The following is a 20534-nucleotide window of genomic DNA, read 5'->3' on the forward strand; positions in this document are numbered from 1 at the left end:
GTGACGGTGTGGAGTTGAGCTCGGGGGGAGGCGGGGGTGGAGCTATTTTCTGCGCTGTGTAAACAGATGTAGCGCTGATGAGTTTCCAGGCTGCTGTTGTTGCATCGCAGGTGTGCCCCCACCCACCTTCCCTTAAAAACATGTTTCAGAAATGAGCTCCAACACAGGGTGAAGTCAACAACCCTGCATGCCTCTCTGTGTGTGTCTGTCTAACATTAGCTAGAGTACTTAACATCTAACAAACACAATCAAAAATAGACTACATAGACTATGGACATTAGCTAGAGTAGAACAACATACCAGCTAACTCCAGGTAGAGTAGTTGACATTTAACCAACATCAGCTAGAATAGTTAACATCTAGCTAATATCAGTGACCGTAGTTAATATCTAACTTATAATAGCTGTAGACGTAAAGATTCAACCAACGTCAGCTTAAATATTTGACATCGTAATAATGTCAGTTAGATAACAACTACCTGACATCCGCTAAAGTACTTAACATCTACTTAACATCTGCTGAAGTACTTAACATCTACCTAACTTCTGCTGACGTACTTAACATCTACCTAACTTCTGCTGACGTACTTAACATCTACCTAACATCTGCTGAAGTACTTAACATCTGCCTAACTTCTGCTGAAGTACTTAACATCTACCTAACTTCTGCTGAAGTACTTAACATCTACCTAACATCTGCTGAAGTACTTAACATCTACCTAACATCTGCTGAAGTACTTAACATCTACCTAACATCTGCTGAAGTACTTAACATGTACCTTACATCTGCTGGCGTACTTAACATCTACTTAACTTCTGCTGACATACTTAACATCTACCTAACTTCTGCTGACATACTTAATGTCTACCTAACATCTGCTGACGTACTTAACATCTACCTAACATCTGCTGACATACTTAACATCTACCTAACTTCTGCTGACGTACTTAACATCTACCTAACTTCTGCTGAAGTACTTAACATCTACCTAACTTCTGCTGACGTACTTAACATCTACCTAACATCTGCTGAAGTACTTAACATCTACCTAACATCTGCTGAAGTACTTAACATCTACCTAACATCTGCTGAAGTACTTAACATGTACCTTACATCTGCTGGCGTACTTAACATCTACTTAACTTCTGCTGACATACTTAACATCTACCTAACTTCTGCTGAAGTACTTAACATCTACCTAACATCTGCTGACATACTTAACGTCTACCTAACATCTGCTTGCGTACTTAACATCTAACTAACTTCTGCTGACATACTTAACGTCTACCTAACATCTGCTGGCGTACTTAACATCTACCTAACTTCTGCTGACGTACTTAACATCTACTGAACATCTGCTGAAGTACTTAACATCTACCTAACTTCTGCTGGCGTACTTAACATCTATTTAACATCTGCTGAAGTACTTAACATCTACCTAACATCTGCTGGCATACTTAACATCTACCTAACTTCTGCTGACGTACTTAACATCTACCTAACATCTGCTGAAGTACTTAACATCTACCTAACTTCTGCTGACGTACTTAACATCTATTTAACATCTGCTGAAGTACTTAACATCTACCTAACATCTGCTGGCATACTTAACATCTACCTAACATCTGCTGGCGTACTTAACATCTACCTAACTTCTGCTGGCATACTTAACATCTACCTAACATCTGCTGTCGTACTTAACATCTAACTAACTTCTTCTGGTGTACTTAACATCTACCTAACATCTGCTGTCGTACTTAACATCTACCTAACATCTGCTGGCATACTTAACATCTACCTAACATCTGCTGTCGTACTTAACATCTAACTAACTTCTTCTGGTGTACTTAACATCTACTTAACGTTAGCTAAAGTAGTTAATATCTAATCAACATCAGCTAGAGCTGTTAACATCTAACTGACTTCAGCTAGAATTGGTAGAAATTACGTAAAAAAATCACAAACAGTAGTTAGTTATTCATGTTTAATCTAATATATATGATTTAATATAAGAAGATTGACAGTGCTGATAAAGATATAACAGTTCCCATACTGTATATTGATTTTAAGACATTTTCTTTAAACCATAACTGTGTTTTTACACACACACACACACTCTGATTGTTTGGCTGTTGGCGTGTGGATGATGTACAGCAGTGGTTGAGCTGGGAGCTGACCTATATGTTAGGCTGGATTCCCCGGGTGGTGCTGGGCTGCTATATATTATTTTTCTCGCTAAAAGTTGAACTTTTGACATAAATGGTCCATTCATTCAACGCGTCCACTGCCAACATCACCTGCAGTAAAGTGTGTACAGCTTGGGCTGGATTGGCTTTGTGTGCTGAAAGTGTTCTGCAGATATAAGTGAAATAACTGCTAGAGTAGATAACATCTAACAGACGTTAGAGGAATTATTTATTAACTAATATCAGCTAGAGTAGGATAAATGCTGTTAGAATAGTCAATATCTATCTGATCTCTTGGTCTTTGTGGTCTATTACATCTAACTAACATTAGCAGTAATTAACCGTTAACATCAACTAGAGTATTAAACATCTAGGAAACACTGGTAAATGTCCTAACATTTAGCTAACATCAGCTAACATTAGCTAAAATAGTTAACTTCTAACATCAGCTAGAGACCTAAAATAACAAGCACCAGCTATAGTACATAGATGTTGTTAGAGTAGTCAACATCTAAAATTAGCTAGAGTAGATAACATTTATCTAACATTAGCTAAAATAGTTCATATCCATGGGAACAATGGTGGTATTTCTTAACATTTAGCTAACATTAGCTGGAGTACATAACATCAAAATAACATCAGCAAGAGTATCTAACATCTAATGTCAGCTAGAGTACTTGAGTACATCCAGGGAACACTGGTAAAGTTTCTAACATTTAGCTAACATCAGGTAAAATAGTTAACATCTAACTAACATCAGCTAGAGTACTTAAAGAGGCAGTAAGCCCTAAACGATATATATATTTTTTTGTTTGTTTTTACGTTTCTTAAACTTAACACTGCTGCTGCTCTCCTTTTTGTCCCAGCCCTAAACCCATACATCACCCAGTGCCCCTCCTAAACTACGCCCATTTTTTAAAGCAGTTTTTAAATTTGATCTGCTAAAATCGGAGGGGTTTAGTCACCCTTTATTAACTTACTATCAGCTAGAGTAGGATAAATATTGTTAGGGTAGTAAACATCTATCTAACTTTGTGTGTGTTGGTCTCTGTTGGTCTATTATAAGGTAATAATTCAGAGTTTTGGCTTTAGATTAATCTTTAAGATTAATAGTAGATGATTTGTGCTGATATTACAGTTTTATTACAGTTTGATTCTCTAGATTTTATCGTTTTTCTCAGACGTAATTAAATAATGTAACTTGTCAGATACAGCAAACCCATTACCTCAGTGCTGTATATTATATCATTACATCAATGTTTTAAACCCCAGACTCTCACAGATATAGCTCCAGTCCCACCCCGGCTCCATCCCGTCCTCCGTCTTCATCCGCGGGTCGTTAATTTTAAGTGGCAGTCCACGAGATTCACGCTGGTTAATTGACCGCGCTCGCGCCTCGCACGCTCGTTTACGACAGCCTTGAACGCAGCGGTGCACTGTGGGTAATTGCGCAGGCCAGTGCACGATTGTATGCATTTTTTAATTGTGCAAACATCTGAAAGACATCTCCACATCCCCTCGTTCACGCCGTGAACTCGGCCCGACTCTGCGGATCGCTCAGCGTGTGTTCCCGCACTGTACCGTACATATTCATGAATTATCGGAATGAGCGATTTGCATAGCACTCACTTCTCTGCGCGGCGCTACGCCCGTCCATTTGCATGACTTCCTGATGAGTTCTTCCGGCTCTGACTTTCGGGGCTCTTCTCAGAAGTCTGCAGTGAAATGTCATGAAACTTTTGAGGAAGTACGTTAATAAGAGCGCCGTCTCCTTCAGCTCCGACCGCTGGGGAGTTGAACCCTGCCCACACCACTGAGCCTCTGAGCCCCCAGTTCAGCTCGACTTTTCTCCAAGGGTTCAGCTGGTGTTCATTAGTTTGCGACTCTCTCTGACCTCACTGTGAATCCAAGCTCCAGCCCCGTTATTAAAAACACACTTATATACAGCATAAAACACTCAATCACTCTCAGCACTGCAGTGCTTAACACTGAACAGCATGGTGGTGGTGCATGAGGTGTTAGTGTGTGTTTTGCTGGTATAGTGCCTACAGGACACTGCCCGCAATACACTACCTACAGGACACTGCCCTTAGGACACTGTCCACATTATGCTACCTACAGGATGCTGCCCACAGGACACTGTCCACAATACGCTACCTCCGGGACGTTGCCCGCAGGACACTACCCGCAATGTTCTACCTACAGGAAGCTAACCACAGGTCTTGCCTACAGGACACTACCTACAGTACGCTGCCTACAGCATGCTACCCACAAGATGTTGCCCACAGGATGTTACCCATAGGACACTGCCTGCAATACACTACCCACAGGACGCTGCCCACTATACACTGCCTACAGGATCCTGTACCAGCACAACACACACCAACACCTCATACACCACCACCATGCTAATCAGTGCTAATCACTGCTAATTACTGCAGTTCTGAGAGTAATTAAGAACAGGGTGAATGTAGGAGAATCTATATGGTATAAAAGTTGTACAATTATTATAAACTACAAAGTGGTGTCCTGTATCATCAGTGGAGCTGAATGAAGGTAGTGGTCATAATGTTATGCTTGGTTTTATTTATGTAACAAGTTGAGAACTAATTTTCCTACCACCAGTTTTATCCTGCGGGTCCTGTTTTGAGTTAAACTGTATTATAAATAATAAATAATGAAGAAGGGCCGGCCTTTCCCTCAGTCGCAGCTAATCAAACAGACCACCCATCACTTGATTGCATTAGGACTGTATATGCTGCTCATGAATTAAAAGCTTAACGTTATTAGCGTAGCCACTTTGCTGCACAGGAGAAGACCTGCTATTTTATGCCTCCGCAAGACGACAGCCCATAATTTAAAAATATACTGATGTACTGTAGTCTTTTTATTAGAGTAGATACTGTACTAACATGTCATTGGTGGGCATTGCAGTGTGAAAATAGATCAAATGCAGCCCTATTTTAGCAATTTATAAACTAGCCCTGTCCCACGCACTGTGCAGTTTGATTTAAGGTGTGTCAGTGTGTCTTTGCTATCATAACGACGGGAAAAGTACATCTCGAAATGCAGCACAAAAGTCATGTACTAATTCTCCTAATAAATCAAGGGTGTGGTTAATTTTGGGCAGAACGTGAAATAAACCAATCAGAGTATTATTTAAGTCAGGTGAGCTCTGACTTTGGTGGATTGCTATTTTAACGGTGCAGCTACCTGGATATGTCCAACAAACGCTTCTCAACAGAGGAAACTGACGTTTTTACGGGAACAGTAATGTTATTTTATTTACTATTCTGTTTATTGCTGATGTTAAAGTTGGGTTTGTGGACGCATGTCAGTGTCTCAGAAAATTATAACATTATATAAGACCAATTGGTACTTTTGGTACAGTGTGGGCAGTGTGCCAAGTCCTGCTGGAAAATGAAATTCACATCTCTATAAAAGAGACACAGTCCATTATGTATTGTATATTAATGATCAGACGTGTTTTAAATAAATTAAAATACTTAAACTATTTCAAAAATCAACTAAAACTAAAGCTATAACATCTCTTAGAACATTAAAACACAAAATGACTACTAAACATCCTTTCTTTCTAACTAAAAACAAACCCAAAAGCGTTGTGGCAATAATACACTTTATTGTCAAAATTAATGTTAAATTGATGAAATGTGACCGTATTTCTCTTTTTGACACAGAAATTGTTAACTGACACAAAAGATTGCCCGTTAAAAGCTCATGCATGACACAACTTTTAAATGATCAACTTTAATAGTTGAAATTTACTGGGGAAAGTTGTAAAAACTTTGTTGTAGAAACTGTACAGTTTCTTTTTACAGTGGTCTCATCTAAAGGTCTGTTTGTAGCACTTTTAGCTTTAAGATTGTTGAAGTTTGGGATGAATTGGGTAACTGCTGAGTTCTGATCTTCTCCTCAGTGATTTTCTGTGATGTCCTGATGAACCTGAACCTCTCCCAATTAATTTTCCAGATGTTTTCTCGTTTTACGTCGATTTTCACCGACCCTCGCTCTCCCGCCAGGTGTGAACTGCGAGTTCCTGCCGTGCGAAGCCAACAACCCGTGTGAGAACGGGGCAGAGTGCGTGGAGGAGGCCGATCGGGCGAGCTTCCCACTGGGCTTCCGATGCCGCTGCGCTCGGGGCTTCGCCGGCCCCCGCTGCGAACTGAACATCGACGAGTGCGCCTCCAGCCCCTGCCAACACGGCTACTGCCACGACGGTAATCACCTCAGCCTCCTTACTTTACACACTTTCATACAGCGTTAGATACTGTGTCTTTACATCTGTTACACTGCGTTCTGTACATTTAGTTTCAGTTTCACACTGCGGTGACAATAAACACCTATGTGGGAGGAGTCTCACTATACTGCTTCACTCTGATTGGTTTGTAGAATGAGTGTAGGGCCATTTCACCCTCTCCAAATTAAATTAGGTTGTAAATGCCTTTAAAATCCTTAGTAATCAGTTATAACACATACGTAGTGTTATAACTGATTATTAATGATTTTTAAGGCATTTACAACCTAATTAGTTACCATTAATAAACTAATTGTAAACCATTTATAAACCCTTTATAAAGGTAATCTTATTTTAAAGTGGTACCAAAAGTCATGTAAAAATCATGAAAATCACTGAAAATCATTTAATTTCAACAAAAAAGGGAACTCTTGCTTTTCAGTCCTTTCCTGGGGCACTCCTGGTGAGTGCCAGTTTAATCATTATAATGTTTTGATAGAATTAGTGTTGACTTCATATTCTTCGGACTTTGAGGTGCAACAGATTATTAGACATACTTTGCGACACTAGTAAGGAGCAGGGGTGTCGCCATGCTTCCCTTCTAATTTAACACTGCGTGGCTAGACCTGTAAAGCTAAGCTAAGTAAACAAAGCTGTAATTCTTAAAAAAAAAAAATAATAATAATAATTTAAAGTTAATCAAGTGCTGGATGTTAATCTACACAGATTTTTCTCCTGAAAACTGTTTATTTGGGTGAGATAAATGCTTCCGTTTATTTACAGTAAGTTTAGATTTTGAGGTTTCCTCTAAAGCTGGAGCATTAGCATTAGCTGCTAATCACTAGTGGACATTTGTTGGTTAATAGATGTATAAAACCCTGTAATTAGTGATTCTTTATTAAATCATTTAAAAGTGCATTAAAAAGCTGTTGAATTATATTATAACTACTATATTATAACTATAACTTTAATTGAAAGGATCCAAAAGCCAGGAGGTAGCATAGACATGAGTGGTCCCTATAATACTTTAATGCCGTGCTACATGTTTCAGTACAGTACTGGCCTATATTTCATATTCCATATTTCATATTTGATATTTCACATGTTCAGGACCTCCCAGACCGTGTTAAACAAACTGGAGCAGACTGGCTGTCTGTTTAAATTAAAGCACTGCGTTAAAACGTCGCCTCCTATATGTACGGAGAGCGCACTTCCCAGAACTCCAGGGAGAAACAGGGCGAAACTTATGTTCCGTAAAATGTTCCCTGTTCCGTCAGTTAGAGCCCGACTTTCATCTGAGCCCGTTATGATTCATTCATCTCCTGTAAAACAAAAAAATACTTGAATTAATGAAATAAATAAATAAAAAATGTGTTTCCGTGCGACGACGCCTAAATAATTTAGCGCTCTGCGACGTGTAATCCTTGACCTACAACATCTCTTTGATCTGTTGCTTTCTTAATGATTCATGCCGGAGACGAATCGCAGAAGAGGGAGAGAAAAGATTACGGGATTGCCGAGGGAGGAAAAACAACACGCCGCCGTCGGGCTTTGATTGTATTAACTCTGTCATTTATCATCCATTATTAAAATTACAGTGCACCATTTAGGCCTAATTGATCCGCTCTCGCAGCCATATGCAAACATACTCATGCAGCCACGCTAATATGGCTTATAGTGGGTCACACTGGATGGAGGAACTGCGAGGAACTCTCGAGAAGGTCCTTGTTAATTTTTAAAAACTGTAAAGTCTTGTCTTTTAGTCGAAACATACGAAAAAACACAAATATGTCATGATATTTCATGTTTTGTCCTCTTAAAATAATTTAATTTCGACAAAAAAGGGAGCTTTTGCTTTTGCCATCCTTTTCTGGGGCAGTCTTGATAAGTGCCAGTTCCATCATTATAATGTTTTGATGGTCTTAACTGTGACTTACTGCTTATTTTTTGGCACTGTAAGGCGCACCGGATTATAAGGCGCACTTTGCGACACTAGTAAGAAATAGGGACGCTGCCATGTTTTCCTTCTAAAATTAAAAAAGTTAAAAAAAAATGTCAACCCTTTCATGGTGTGAAATGATTAAAAAAGCATTTAGGTGGATATAATCTGTGGTGCTGTTAACGTGCGGTTTCTGAGGCTGATAACTTGACCTTCTTTTCCTGGGATGGCCCTGATGAGTGCCAGTTTTATCATATAGTTTTTGGTGGTTTGGATTGACTGACCTTACATTTTCTTTTCTTTTTTTTCTTTACTTAGTTGAGTAGTTTTAGGAGAGAAATCTGTGTAGATTAACATCCAGCACTCGATTTGTTTATTTAGGCACTTACTCCAGCATCCCCATTAGAAATAAGGGATACATGGCGACACTCTTGCTCCCTTTAATTTAGGCATCCTTACTAGTGTCGCTTAATACGCCTTACAATCCGGTTCGCCTTATAGTCCGAAAAATACGGTAATTTACTCTTGACTAGGCACAGCTGTTAACTAAAAGCCTGAATTCCAGATGAATGGAAAAAGCATAAAACAGATTCTTGTTTGTTTAACACTTATTTTTAGTTCTCTAGATTACCCCATATGTTTTTCTTCATAGTCTAAATGACTTGAGTCTAAAGGATTAATCTACATTGCAGAACATTGTAAAAACATAATGTAAAATCACTGTATATACGTATATATGTGTATATATGTATATATGTGTAAGTGTACGCGTGGGGATGAGGAGGTGCTCTGGGAGGAGGAGGTGGTGGTGGTGGTTCTTGGCGGCAGCTGTTATGAGTAATGCGGCTGCCACCCAGGACCCCGAGCAGTTAATGAGAGCAATAGCAGCTACACTGGCGGAGCCGGAGTGACAGGGCAGATTACGCGCTAAATCTTTGGCATAATGAAGAATCCTGGGACGCGAGAGCCAGCCCGGCAATAAATTCGCTCCTGGAAGAAGCTCACAATTACCTCTGTCACCGTCTGCACGCGTCCCGCCGCCAAACAGCCCAACACGCGCCTCTGTTTAACAGCGCTAATGATTAGAGCCTGAGCAATGGCTTTAGTGGCCTGTGCTGAGGCAGGTGAAGCTCTCGAGTGGCAGCTGAACAGGGTGAAGACAGTAAAGAGAGTGTGTGTGTGTGTGTGTGTGACGTTTGTGTGTGACGTGTGTTTAATGCCACCTCATGTTCAGTCAGTGTGTGTCAGTATAGCTGTAGAAATGAGAAAGGAAGTTTCTCTGATTTTGCTATTTATAGGTTTATGAGTGAAATGAACATTGTTGTTTTATTCTATAAACTACAGACAACATTTCTCCCAAATTCCAAATAAAACATTGAAATAACAACAAAAGATTCAGAGCTTTCAGACCTCAAATAATGCAAAGAAGAAAACAAGTTCATATTCATAAAGTTTTAAGAGTTCAGAAATCAATATTTGGTGGAATAACCCTGGTTTTTAATCACAGTTTTCATGCATCTTGGCATCATGTTCTCCTCCACCAGTCTTATACACTGCTTTTGGATAACTTTATGCCACTCCTGGTGATCATCTATGTTCCTTTTAATTATATTCCAGAGGTTTTCAATTTGGTAAAATCATCAAGAAACTCATCTTTTTTAAGTGCTCTCATTTTTTTCCAGAGCTTTTTTTTTCAGCAAATGAAAATTAGAATATTATATAAAACCAATTGGTACTTTTGGAGCAGTATGGGCAGTGTGCCAAGTCCTGCTGGAGAATGAAATCCATCACTGATAGTTGAATTTTACTAACAACTTTTATGGAGATGCGGATTTTATTTTCTAGCAGCACTTGGCACACTGCCAAAAGTACCAGTTGGTCTTATATAATATTCTAAGTTTCTGAAACACTGTTTTTTTTATTTATTTTTTATTCATCTTCAACAATAAAATAAATAAACGCTTAAAATAGATCACTTCGTGTTTAATACATCTATATAATATATAAGAGTTTCACATTTTGAACTGATTTACTGAAATTAAGTAACTTTTCAATGATATTCAAATTGGTTAGACATGCACTAATGAAATATATGAGTGGATCAGATACAGCAGCAGTGCTGCTGGAGTTTTTAAACACCTCAGTGTCACTGCTGGACTAAGAAAATACTCCACCAACTATGGGCGATGTCCTGTGGATAAAGGGTGTATAAACACAGAAATGGTCATAATGTTGTGCTTGTTTCTGTGTATCTCTTATCTCCTGCAGTGGTGGACGGGTTCTACTGCCTGTGTAACCCGGGCTACGCCGGCGTGCGGTGCGAGCAGGGTATCGATGACTGTGTCGGAAACATGTGCCAGAACAACTCCACCTGTGTTGACCTTCACCTGGTGAGTCTGGATTAATTCAGTTCTCCACACGTTCCTTCAGGAATTAAACGGTTACCGTGATCTCGGAAATCTTGTGGAGTTCTGTTGCTTTTTCATACCTGGAAAAGTTGGGAAAGTGGTAAAAACTCTGTCTGAACCTGTGATTTTTGAGCCCCAACAGGTTCCTGTCATAGTTTATTAGTTTACACGATGATAAACAACAAGCTATATCTACCGTCTTTACTGAACTTTAGTATTTAGTGTTAAAGTTTTATTAATTTTAGGCTCAAAGACCATTACAAACATTATAATGGTGAAACTGGCACTCATCAGTGTTACCAGCCTCAGAAACCACAAGTTAACAGCATCCCAGATAGGAGCATCTAAATACTCTAAATGAGTATTTTGGTTTGTTTAACATTTTTAAAGTGAATGAGAAGGTGTGTCCAAACTTTTGATCTGTACTGTAATTGCGATAAACTATATTATTTTACTTTTTTGGACGTTTTGTGCCTCTGATATAACAATAATTTAAGAATTACAAAAATACACCTTTTTAGCTACAACATTTTTTTTTCAATTTTTAAAACTTGTCAGACAGTCGAGATTTTTTTTTTTTAGTTTAAATACCTTAATATACAGCTTTTGAAACAATTAAAAGACCACTTCAGTTTCTGAATCAGTTTCTCTGATTTTGCTATTTATAGGTTTATGTTTGAGTAAAATGAACATTGTTGTTTTATTCTATAAACTACAGACAACATTTCTCCCAAATTCCAAATAAAAATATTCTCATTTAGAGCATTTATTTACAGAAAATGAGAAATAAATATAAAACAAGTTCATATTCATAAAATTCTAAAAAATCAATATTTGGTGGAATAACCCTGTTTTTTAATCACAGTTTTTTTCATGCATCTTGGCATCATGTTCTCCTCCACCAGTCTTACACACTGCTTTTGGATAACTTTATGCTGCTTTACTCCTGGTGCAAAAATTCAAGCAGTTCAGTTTGGTGGTTTGATGGTTTGTGATCATCCATCTTCCTCTTGATTATATTCCAGAGGTTTTTAATTTGGTAAAATCAAAGAAACTCATCATTTTTAAGTCTCTTATTTTTTTCCAGAGCTGTTTAATAAAATTTATGAAATAAAGCAACTGTTTTTTTTAGCTCACATACTGATTATTGAATTATAATGAACTCTCCTCACATGAAGTAAACACAATGTGCAATATTTATTTATTTGCTTGATGGTCATGCATAGCATGCCTTTTATTCAGAAAAATATTATAAACATAATTGTGTTTTAATTGAAACCTGTCTTAAAATTGAAAGACTAAAACTATTTTATTCTATTAATGTAATCAATCTTTTTACTGAGCATGTTTATTAAACATTACATTTTTTAAATTAAACAGTTTTAGGACATTCTGGATTCCCTTAAAACGAGTTTTCTAGTTTTTTTCTTCTTGTTGAGTATCTGTTCTATATCTGTACTGATATCTCCACTGATTTAGGAGGTATATACGAGCGATATGAACCCTGACGTGGGTTAGATATCCTCAGGTAATAAAATGTGACCGTGAGCTATAACTCCTATATAATCTATAGCTCCGGTAGAGTTGAGTGTGGGGTGTTGTTTGAGGAGGTGATTTAGTGGAACAGGTTGCTGTACAGTTGAGCTGAGATGGGATCTGTTGGGAAATGACTCAGCTAGAGATATTTAATAGCATTTTCAGCAGCCGCCTTCCAGCACAGCATCAACTCAAATCACAATGAAGAGCTTTTATATACTCAATTCCCTCTTTTTCTTATTATCCTTAACAAAAAATGTGTAAATTTACAGATTTTTTTCAGTTAATTAATTAAGAGCTAGTTTGATAAATCTCATTTTGCTGCATTTCTAATTGAGACATTCATGGATTTTTCAACAAGACAATGCAAAACCACATGCCTCTTACATTATGAGAATCTACTCAATAATAGCTTTTAATTACAAAGACAGTGCAGCATTAATAAAATCAATTTTAGCTTTAAAATGGCCTTCAGTCCAAATAACATGCATTTAATTTTATTTTCCTTTAGAATATGTCACTTTTTCTTTTTCATGACTAATATCTGTATTTTTTTTGGTTGATAAATCTTAACCTACAAACAAGTTTCATTTTGGTGCGTCTGCAATTCAGACATTTGTGTTTTTTTCGATGCGAAGCCACATACTGCTCACATTACAAGAATCTATTCATAAGAAAAGCTTTTAATTATAAACACAAAAATTTCTACTTTTTTTATTCGTTTTTTTATGTTCTTATTTAATTATTATTCATTTCATTATTTATCATTCGTATCATTATCACTTTACTTTTATTATTATTATTATTATTATTATTATTATTATTTTATTTGTTTATTTATTTATTTTTAAGCAGGACTGGTAGGTTTTATTACTTCAAACAAAGACGTTTCAGCTACTAATGCAAAATATATGGTTTAGGGTTTAGTACCTCTTTAAACCCTTTGAAATAGGCCTTGAATTCTACTTTACTCTCATTAAAATCATTCATTTAATTTACTGTACCCTACTATAGAATCCTATAGGACTCCACAAATACACTGAATGTTTAGCAAATTATTCATAGTAGTTTTTAACCTGATCTTATACATATATAAATATCCTTAGACCCTGTGCATAAGACTACAATCCTACAGTTGTTCAGTTCTTCACCCTTATAACTACTTTACTCTCATTAAAACTATTAGTTTAATATTTCCTACAATATAATCCTCATGACTCCACAAATACACATAATGTTTACCCAGTAATCCACAGTAGTTTCCACTTTAATAAAATAAATCAATAGCACAATAGACATAAGGATTAAGTGGTTAATTACTTAATCATAATTAAATTATCTTTTATTTTAATTATGAACACAAGTATATCTTTATAACCTGATCGTCTTCTCTTTCGTCCTCTTCTTCTGGAAGATTCATCCTCTGCTCCGGCCTCCCTTCGGCCCAGCTGAACTAATAGGCGGAGGGAAAGAAATAGTGACCTCCTCCGTCTTTCCACCCTCCTCCTCCTCCTGCTCTCCCTCTCCGGCGCCCCCATCCATCCATCCTGATACACTTTCTCCCCTCTCTTTCTATTTTTATTCTGTACCTCACCCCCCTCCCCCATTATCCCTCCATCCCTCCGTCCCCCCCATCCCCCAGCTACTGCTTTGTTCACTTGTCTCTTCTCTTAGTCTCTCTCTCTCTCTCTCTCTCTCTCTCTCTGTCCGCCCGGCATGCAGGGCAGTCCTCCGTCCGCTAAATTATAAACAAGGTGTTGGGAATGGTACACGTGTTCCTGCGCTCCGTACAGTACGAGGAAACTAGCGTATCATTTATTCCTGCTGAATTATGCAGGTCCAGGCCTTTATTGGAGACTGGAATGGAGGTCTGAGGTGCGGGTGGATGTTAGCGAAGCCGATAAAATAAAAAGAGCGTCCAGTTCCTCAAGAGTTTCTGCTTTTAGCTCACCTTTCTGTAGAACCGTACAGCGATTATGTGCTGAGGCGTGTTCTCTGGAGTTCGTTTGTTGCGAGGAGAACAGTACTTGTTTGGCTGCATTGTGCCAAGTGTAAAGTTTGGTTGAGGGGGGGATCATCATTAGGGTGTGGGATTGTTTTTCAAAAGATTGTCCAGTTTGCAAAAAAAATGTGTTTCACCTCACGTTTATGTAGGACCTTACTACGATTACATGGTGGGAGGTGAACCAATGAACAGAGGTGTTACCACATTGTAAAGTCTGGCTTTTGCAGTTGGCATTGTGCCAAGTGTAAGGTTTGGTAGAGCGGGATCATCATTATGGTGTGGGATTGTTTTTAGGAGTTAGCCACAGTCGCTAAAAATGAAAAGATTGTCCAGTTCCCCAAGAGTTTCTGTGTTTCAGCTCACGTTTCTAAAGCACTGTACATCGATTACGTGTCGAGGCATGTTCTGAGGTTTGTGTAAGGTTTGGTGGAGGGGGGATCATCATTATGGTACGGGACTGTTTTTCAGGAGTTAGCTAAAATGAAAAGATTGTCCAGTTTGCCAAGAGTTTCTGCATTTTAGCTCACGTTTCTTATTGGTGTAGCCCAGCATTCAGTCACCCAGACCAGGAATTGAACCGCAGTCTCCCACACAGAATGTGGTGGTTAGCTCACTGGGAGATAGTGATGTTATCCACTGCACCGTTTCACCCACACTCTTTGAGGAGTGAATAGCTGTATAAATGAGTAAGTAGGCGGTTGTACAGTTAGAGTTTGTGAAATCAGGCCAGAGTTGAATCAGAATGCGAAAACTTTGCAGGTTTTCATTTCTTTTATTGACTTGCGTTGTTGTTATTATTTGCGATTGTGAGGAAGACTGAGAACAGATAACGTAATGCGACAGATGATTCTTTTGAGCTCTACAGCCTGAAATAACGAGACATTTCGCTCAGGGAGGAAAAACAAAAGCGAAGATCTCTATCTCTCAGATGCATGTAAACAGAGTAGTTAATAAGGCAGCGAGTATCACAGGAGCGTGTTTATGACCTGCGATATGGATTTCGAATAGCAGGAACGCATTAATAGCCACTCTATATGCTCAGTGGTCAGAGCGTTGCATGAGTGCTTTAAGGGATTTTATAACCCCACAGGCCTGAAATCACTGAGTACGAAATGGCCTGCCCAGCGTGTAATTGAGCGCTTTAATGGTACACTTCCCCGCGGCGATTATGACGGGATGTGAAGCGGCAGCGCTGTGTAAAAGAGTAAAAAATAACCCGCGATTGCATTAAACAGCGTGCCAATCGCGTCACTTCTCATACAGTCAGTAAATACGACTGACCTTTCACTCTCCGTGAGACCGGGAACACCGCGGAGCGACGGACGTCCTCGCCCAGACCCTACAGGACAGATAACGCTGACTAACGAGGCCTTTTCACGCTTTTCTCTTTCTCTAACTTGTTGAGTCACCAGTGCTTTTACAAGCTTTTAAAAGCTTTTCAAACAGCGTTTAGAACTTATTCTCAATACTTAAACTAGCGAAAACACAGGAGAGTTTTTTCACCACTTTCCTCAGGCTTTTTATCTTATATGAAGCTAAGAGACCATTTAAAATGATGAGTTTATTTTATTTTACCGAATTGAAAACCTCAGGAATATAATCAAGAGGAAGATGGATGATCACAAGCCATCAAACCACCAAACTGAACTGCTTGAATTTTTGCACCAGGAGTAAAGCAGCATAAAGTTATCCAAAAGCAGTGCGTAAGACTGGTGGAGGAGAACATGATGCCAAGATGCATGAAAAAACTGTGATTAAAAAACACCAGGGTTATTCCACCAAATATTGATTTCTGAACTCTTAAAACTTTAATATGAATATGAACTTGTTTTCTTTGCATTATTTGATAATTTGATGAACGTTGATAAACTTTTCTTGTGCAACAACAGAGGGAACTTTTGCTATTTCTGGACTCCTGGGACACCCTGGACTCCTGGGGTGGTCCTGATGAGTGCCAGTTTCATCATTATAATGGCAGTTTCATCGTTGCACTAGAGGAGAGTTTCAAACTTGTTGATTTATTTATTTATTTATTTATTTAGTTGTGACAATTGATAAAAGAAATATATATATCAGATTAATCACAATCACAATATTCTGTGAGTAATTTTTGGAGTGTGTAGACAAGAAATTCAAGTAATTAACTCTTGATGAGTTCAGCACAGCTGTTAACTGAAAGCCTGAATTCCAGGTGACTCTACCTCATAAAGCTGACTGAGACAATCCATATGTTGTTCTTCATAGTTTGGATAACTTTAGTATTAATCTACAATACAAAACATTATAAAATAGTGAATAATTTTTCAAACCCAACTTTTGACTGGAACCATTCAGATGTTGATGTTAAAAAGTTAAAAGAAATTACGTAAAACAGCTTTTTTTATTTTTCATTTAGTGTTGAGCAGTAAAAAAGCTTTGCTATGGGCTGAATGGGTTAATTTTCCTTAATTGATTTCCTTAATCACAAGTCTTGCGATTGTTATTGCGATACTCAATCGATATATCGTGCAGCCCTACTTCTTTTTTTCGAGTGTTTAGTTTAGTTTCTCGTCTTGTTGATGCGAATCGTCTGAAATAGATAAAGCGATGCTTTGAATACGTTTTCTTTTTTGCTCAGTGGAGTTATGCTCCATCCTCTGTGGCATTTTATTTTTATTCATTCATTTTTTTTTTGCTGGTATTTACTCCAGCTTCTGCGGTGCATTTCTTTTTCTTTTTCTTTTTTTCCGTGCACTGGGACGCGTTTTATTTTTTTATTTTTTATTTTTTATAAAGATCGAATCGGGCCTCAGCCCTGGTGAACAGATTTATGGCTTATTATTGAGCCGTGCGCTGAATTCCCTTTTATCTGTGATCTAATATTTCTTCATAAGCAGATAGTTTTGCTCTTTTTTTTCTCCTCCCTGAGCAGAAATAATCAGTGAGCTGCAGCTCCTATTCATTTAATAGAAATTCAGGCCGGTATTATTCGTATAAAAGCGGCTGAAAGCAGGGCAGGCTGCCCGGGAGGAGGAGGGAAGGTGAGGGTGGTAAATGTCTGTTTTTCACGCCTTTCGCATTAAATCTGGGCCTCGGTATGGTAAGAGAAAGCGAGAGTTGCACTGGTGGTTTATGTACGGCCGCCTGCTTTCGCCACTGTTCGTTTTTATGAGCTTGTTTTTATTGAGAACACTGTGAAGAGTGGGTTTAAAGACGCTTCAGATTGGATCCCTGAACGCTGTTCTACTGTGCGTTATTAGGCAGGATAGGGTTATATCCAGGGATTAGGTGATACAGGGATGAGCCAAAACATTAGGACCACTAATTGGCGTAATAGTGAGAAGGTCATGTGCCCAGATAACATGCCAAAGTGCCCAACTTAGAAGGGATCCATGTAAAATATGTATTCCGATATATCGTATAGTTGTCCATATTTTTTGCGCTATAACATGGTTCCCGCAGGTCCTTAAAAAAGTCCTAAATCGTCTTAAATATACTGTAAATTTGTGGTAATAAAGTTTCAGGCAGTGCGTTTAATGCCGGGGGAAAATGGCATACTAACTTTAGCGACTCATTAGCTAATGTTACCAGGGAGAGAACTAAGGGTAGCGGAGAGCTAGCTAACAGTAACGGTGAACTAGCTAATGTTACTGGGGAGATAACTAAGGTTAGCAGAGAGCATGCTAACATTAGCGGTGAACTAGCTAATGTTCCGTTAAAATGGCTTAAAAAACATTTCAATTTACCTTTCAAAGTGTTGCAAGAACCCTGTATTAAAATTCTTCAATTTTCCCAAAAATCATCAAAGCTCCTTATAATCCGGTGCTCCTTATGTATGAATTCTACCAGTCAGGTATTAAGGAGCAGTAAAGCCACTCTGCTGAAGTACAGAGCTATACAGGAGTTTCAGTTTAGTTCTTCAGCACTGAGACTGGAGCAGCATTAGCATTAGCCGCTGACTGTGCTATCTCACCACCTGCAAGTTTTCGGATTGTGTCCAAACGCATGACTGTACATTTTTTGTACTTTGAAAACGGTACATTAATTTTCAGATATTTGAGATATTCGGTTGTGTTTTGAGACTGTAGAAGTTGTACAAAATGATTCCACGTCCCACAGAATGTCCAAGATTGCTTTATTTCTTATTAATTTAGACGTACTTAAGACTCCATATTCCACTCTACACGTGTGTTCCTCATTAAACAGTGCCCGCGGTTCCTCTGAACCATCACCCAGAGTCAATTCAGACCATCCCCTTCTTACCAGTATGAAATATTCACAATTCAATTAACGCAATCGGCTCTCTGTGTGCCGCAGCCGATGGGAAGTTTGAGCTCGTCTTTATTATTTCTGAAGTCTCGATTGGAACAGCGTTCCCCGGCCGTCGTTTTCCTCATTATTTTTCTTTGAGTGCGTCTTGGTGTTTGTTTTTGCGTGGATTCTGCGTTAAAACTCCCCCTCAGAGCCGGCTTTACCGGCAAGCGCCACCGCAGGTGATTGAGCCGCTGAAATGGAAAGATTACGCTGTGCGTTCGCCGGAGGTTCGAGGACGGGAGTCTCCCGCAGGCGTCTAATTTACCGGCCCACGCCGGAATTATTCCTCCTTCATTATGAATAAGTCCCGCAGTGTACAAATCATATCAGACGGAGCGGAGCGGCGAAGAGATGAACCTCCGGTGCATTAAAATACACATTAACCCGGCTCTCAGACAGTCCCAGCCGAGACCCAAACTCCAAATCGCCGGTGACCTTTTGACCTCTGCCTCATTTTCAGTGTGAAAAATTAGCATTTGATATAATTCATGTTTTTTATTATAGTAATACTATATTTTACCACTGAAGCCTTTCAACTATGAGATTTGAAAGTATGTATATTTTGTCACCTTCAACCACAAACCTTTTTATTCAGATTTTACAGTGGCTTGCCCTTGAACCTTAACTTTTCCACATTTTGTCACTTTACAACCACAAACTTAAATGTATTTTATTTAGATTTTATTGCGAACTTGTGAAGTGGAACAAAAAAAATACACGGGTTTCAAAATTTTAATTAAAAAAATCTGAAAGATATTGAGTTCAGAGAAGCAGCCAGGCTAAGTATTGATATAGGGGTCTGAATGCTTTTGCATGTCACACTTTTCAGATTTTTATTGGCTAACATTTTTAAAATCTATGTATCATTTTTGTTCCACTTCACACTTATGCAGTCCTTTGTTTTTATCACTTTAAATGTCAATAAAATACATCTAAGTTAGTGGTTGTAAAATGACAAAATGTGGAAAAGTTCAAGGGGTATGAATACTTTTGCAAGCCACTGTAAGTGATAGACCAACACAAAGTAGCACATCACTGTGAAGTGAAACGAAAAATTCTACTTGCTTTTCAACATCTAAAAAGTGTATATTATTAGTACAGGACTGAGTACCTGTTACTGAAACTCAGTCCTGTTACTGACGGTCACTCCCAGTACTGTAACTCAGTCCTGTTACTGTAACTCAATTCTGTTACTGAAACTCAGTCCTGTTACTGAAACTCAATCCTGTTACTGGAACTCAGTCCTGTTACTGAAACTCAATTCTGTTACTGAAACTCAGTCCTGTTACTGAAACTCAGTCCTGTTACTGTAACTCAATTCTGTTACTGAAACTCAGTCCTGTTACTGAAACTCAATCCTGTTACTGAAACTCAGTCCTGTTACTGGCACTCACTCCCATTACTGAAACTTAGTCCCGTTACTGAAACTCAGTCCTGTTACTGGCACTCACTCCCATTCCTGAAACTCAGTCCTGTTACTGAAACTCAGTCCTGTTACTGGCACTCACTCCCATTACTGAAACTCAGTCCTGTTACTGGCACTCACTCCCATTACTGAAACTCAGTCCTGTTACTGAAACTCAGTCCTGTTACTGGCACTCACTCCCGTTACTGAAACTCAGTCCTGTTACTGAAACTCAGTCCTGTTACTGGCACTAACTCCCATTCCTGAAACTCAATCCTGTTACTGAAACTCAGTCCTGTTACTGAAAATCTCTCCTGTTCTTGAGTTAATCTGAAGCTGCATGAATTTTGGAGTTCTGTAGTGTTTCACTCTGCAGACACATGCTTTAAACAGGTTGTTTAAACAATGTCTAAGAACTCCAGCAGCACTTCTGCATTTGATGCACGCATTGTGTGTTTTTAAATGGCCATTGTAATAACTAATATTGAAATTATTATAAGTGGTTTC

The 20534-nt window shown here is 38.5% G+C and overlaps 1 protein-coding gene across 6 annotated transcripts in view; it reads left to right on the forward strand.

The window, feature by feature from the left end:
- eys (eyes shut homolog) overlaps positions 1-20534 on the forward strand; it is a 307886-nt gene that overhangs the window by 103643 nt on the left and 183709 nt on the right. For all 6 annotated transcript variants that reach the window (XM_049472628.1, XM_049472623.1, XM_049472625.1 and 3 more), the window contains 2 exons: positions 6227-6424; positions 10649-10770. In XM_049472628.1, coding sequence (XP_049328585.1) covers positions 6227-6424; positions 10649-10770 — 320 coding nt within the window. The remainder of the gene's footprint in view (positions 1-6226; positions 6425-10648; positions 10771-20534) is intronic.

This window comes from Astyanax mexicanus, chromosome 25, assembly GCF_023375975.1.
Source record: "Astyanax mexicanus isolate ESR-SI-001 chromosome 25, AstMex3_surface, whole genome shotgun sequence".
Classification (NCBI taxonomy): Eukaryota; Metazoa; Chordata; class Actinopteri; order Characiformes; family Acestrorhamphidae; genus Astyanax; species Astyanax mexicanus.